At 47.1% G+C, this 2,869-nt stretch overlaps 1 protein-coding gene across 1 annotated transcript in view; it reads left to right on the top strand.

The window, feature by feature from the left end:
- The window catches only part of phldb3 (pleckstrin homology-like domain, family B, member 3), a gene marked incomplete at its 5' end in the record, with an annotated part of 10,965 nt that overhangs the window by 3,872 nt on the left and 4,224 nt on the right, over positions 1 to 2,869 (top strand). The window contains 3 exons of the mRNA XM_080541121.1: positions 166 to 276; positions 1,885 to 1,986; positions 2,115 to 2,205. Coding sequence (XP_080397247.1) covers positions 166 to 276; positions 1,885 to 1,986; positions 2,115 to 2,205 — 304 coding nt within the window. The remainder of the gene's footprint in view (positions 1 to 165; positions 277 to 1,884; positions 1,987 to 2,114; positions 2,206 to 2,869) is intronic.

The following is a 2,869-nucleotide window of genomic DNA, read 5'->3' as shown; positions in this document are numbered from 1 at the left end:
TGAATGGATTTGAATAGTGTGCCCTTCAAAAGATTAAGACTAATTCACTTGAATGAGATACTCACACATTCACATACAAGTGTCAAAATATTTATTTTTTTTTACTTTTTTTCTGATTTAGAATCTGATATGTTATGTTTAGTGAACATTGTCCTTGTTCCTTAGGAACGTGTCCAGCAGCTGGAGAAACAGCTGATGGAGATGGAGAGAGAGAAGGAGAGAGAGATGGGCGCCTTGAAGAAAGAGAGGAGAGAATTACTCCAAACGACTCAAAGGGTAAGTACCCTAACCCAATTTCATCTATACTTCTGTGTCTTCATTTAAGCAATTCAGCTCATTTGCTTTTGTGTATAACATAATATGTGTCTTTATGTTTTTGTTTTGTGCAAAGTCTGAAATGCGTGGAAGATAGATGAGGTTGGGTTAGGGTTAGGTTGGGTTGTCCGTTGTTGCCGGTGATCTTTGTCAATATTCATAATGTTTGTTTGAAGCGCCAGGGTGTGTGATTCGCTGTGATTCGCTGCTGGGACAATGATATGGTTTGTTGTTGAACCAATGACATGCCTGTGATTATAATTATGACAGGGTAAGTTGAAAAGGGGTGGAGACGAGAGAGAGAGAGAGAGGGGGGGGGAGGGGGTGGGAGAGGAGGGGAGGGAGAGGAGGGAGAGGAGGGGAGGGAATGAACCGAGGGAGGGAGGAGGAAAGCAGAACAGGGGAGTGTGACTGTGAGGGAGAGAGAGAGAAGATAAGCTGGGAGAACTTTAAAGCGACGCTATACTGGTAAGCTTGGACACGCCACAAATCAAATCTGCATGCTTCAAGTTTGTTGTTTATCAGAATAGTTCTTTAACGAGGCTAAGTGTATTAACTGGCTAATCTAGAAGAACCAGACAGAGAGGGGCCGAGAGGGAGAGTGTCAAGGCAGAAGGGAGTAGTTGTAGTAGTAGTAGTAATCGTTTGGTAGTTTGTGGGAGGAGAGAGAGAGAGGAACAGAGAGAGAGAGAGAGTGAGTGTGTGTGTGTGTGTGTGTGTGTGTGTGTGTGTGTCTGTGTGTATGTGTCTGTGTCTGTGGCTGTGTCTGTGTCTGTGTGTCTGTGTCTGTGTCTGTGTCTGTGTCTGTGTCTGTGTGTGTGTGTGTGTGTGGGTGGGTGTTTGTGTGTGTCTGTCTGTGTGTGTGTGTCTGTTGGTGTGTGTGTGTGTTTGTGTGTGTCTGTCTGTGTCTGCCTGTGTGTCTGTGTCTGTGTGGGGGTGTCTCTCTGTGTGTGTGTGTGTGTGTGTGTGTGTGTGTGTGTATGGATGTGTACACACTATGACTGTTTCTATGACATGCGTGGGAATGAAAAGAGGTAGTAGTAACTGAGAGGGAACTGTTTTTGACTGAGAGAAATGTGTTAAGTCATCCATACATGTCAATACTAGCAGGGTTCAGTGAGTGAATGACAGACGACAGAGAGGGTTAACAGAGATGTAGTGCCTGAATTGCTCATGTGTTTGTGAGTCAGGGAGGAGAGGAATGGAGGAGAGGGGGAGGAATGGAGGGAGGGTGAGAAAGATAGTGAGAGAGGGATAATGTTTAACTCATTAGGGTGATTCCTTGAAGGGGGATAGACTGAGTATCCCATGCTCAGCTAGATGTGGTATATCTGCTGCTTTACTACTACTATGTCATTTTGGTTATGACCTGGCTATGGCCACCTGGCTATGGCCAGTCATAACCGTATGACACTGCCATCACAATGTGTTCCCAATCCATGGTCAATCGGTCTTTCATGGCCGTTTAAAACACGACATTTCTCTCACATATTTACATTGACATGTCTCTTCTTGCCTGGTGTAAGCTTGGACACAACACACGGGTATAACAGTCACACCTCTCATCAGATTCTGAAAGAGAAGAAGCCTCTCAGTGATTGGTCAAACATCACTGGCTCCGCCCCTTGCATGATGTCACTCTCACCGCCGAGCATTCACAAATCACCTCAGGTACGCCGGCCCGCCTTGTTACCACGGTTACCGCCGTGTGTTCAAGTTGTATGTGGTAGAATCAAGATTGACTCTGATTCAATTGTCAGAAACAGCACAAACATGACAGTGTTCTCTAACCCTCGCAGGAACCGTCCAAACAATCTGCCAGTTTGCCACGGAGACGGAGCTCCCACCGCAACAACAACAGGCTCAGTGATCGGCCGCTTTCTGTGCAAGGTGCGTTATGATTGGACGTCAATCATGGAGCCCTTTTGTTTGCATGCTCGATTGTTTTGTTTTTTGTTAGTTTTTTTCCTAGACCATTAATATATGGAACAAAAGCTCTTTCTCTCTGCTGTTCTCCTCCTCTGTCTGTGTCTCTCTGTCTGTTTGTTCAGTTCCTCCCCAGATCTGAATCAAAGGTGTGTCAGTAGATTTAGCAGGGTTATTACCTGTAGCAGGATTTACCTGTACCAACTGGACAAGCCAGCGGAGCCACTAGAGTCAAGCTGCCCCTCCGCAGGCTACAACCCCTCCCCTAGCATTGGTTTCTCTCTCGCGTGTGTGTGTATTTCTGTGTGTGTATTTCTGTGTGTGTGTGTGTGTGTGTGTGTGTGTGTGTGTGTGTGGGTGTGTGGGTGTGTGGGTGTGTGGGTGTGTGTGTGTGTGTGTGTGTGTGTGTGTGTGTGGGTGTGTGGGTGTGTGGGTGGGTGGGTGGGTGGGTGGGTGTGTGGGTGTGTGGGTGGGTGTGTGGGTGTGTGGGTGTGTGTGGGTGGGTGGGTGCGCGCGTGTGTGCGCGTGCTCATGCCTGTCTGTGTGTGCACCTTTGCATGGATGCGTGTGTGTGTGTATGTGTGTATGTGTGTGTGTTGTGTGCCAGCGTTATACATTCTCTCCCTTC

This window comes from Nansenia antarctica, assembly GCF_963989245.1.
Source record: "Nansenia antarctica genome assembly, chromosome: 10".
Lineage (NCBI taxonomy): Eukaryota > Metazoa > Chordata > Actinopteri > Argentiniformes > Microstomatidae > Nansenia > Nansenia antarctica.
Note: the sequence above shows the minus strand (reverse complement) of the source record. Positions and strands in the feature narration are given on the sequence as shown.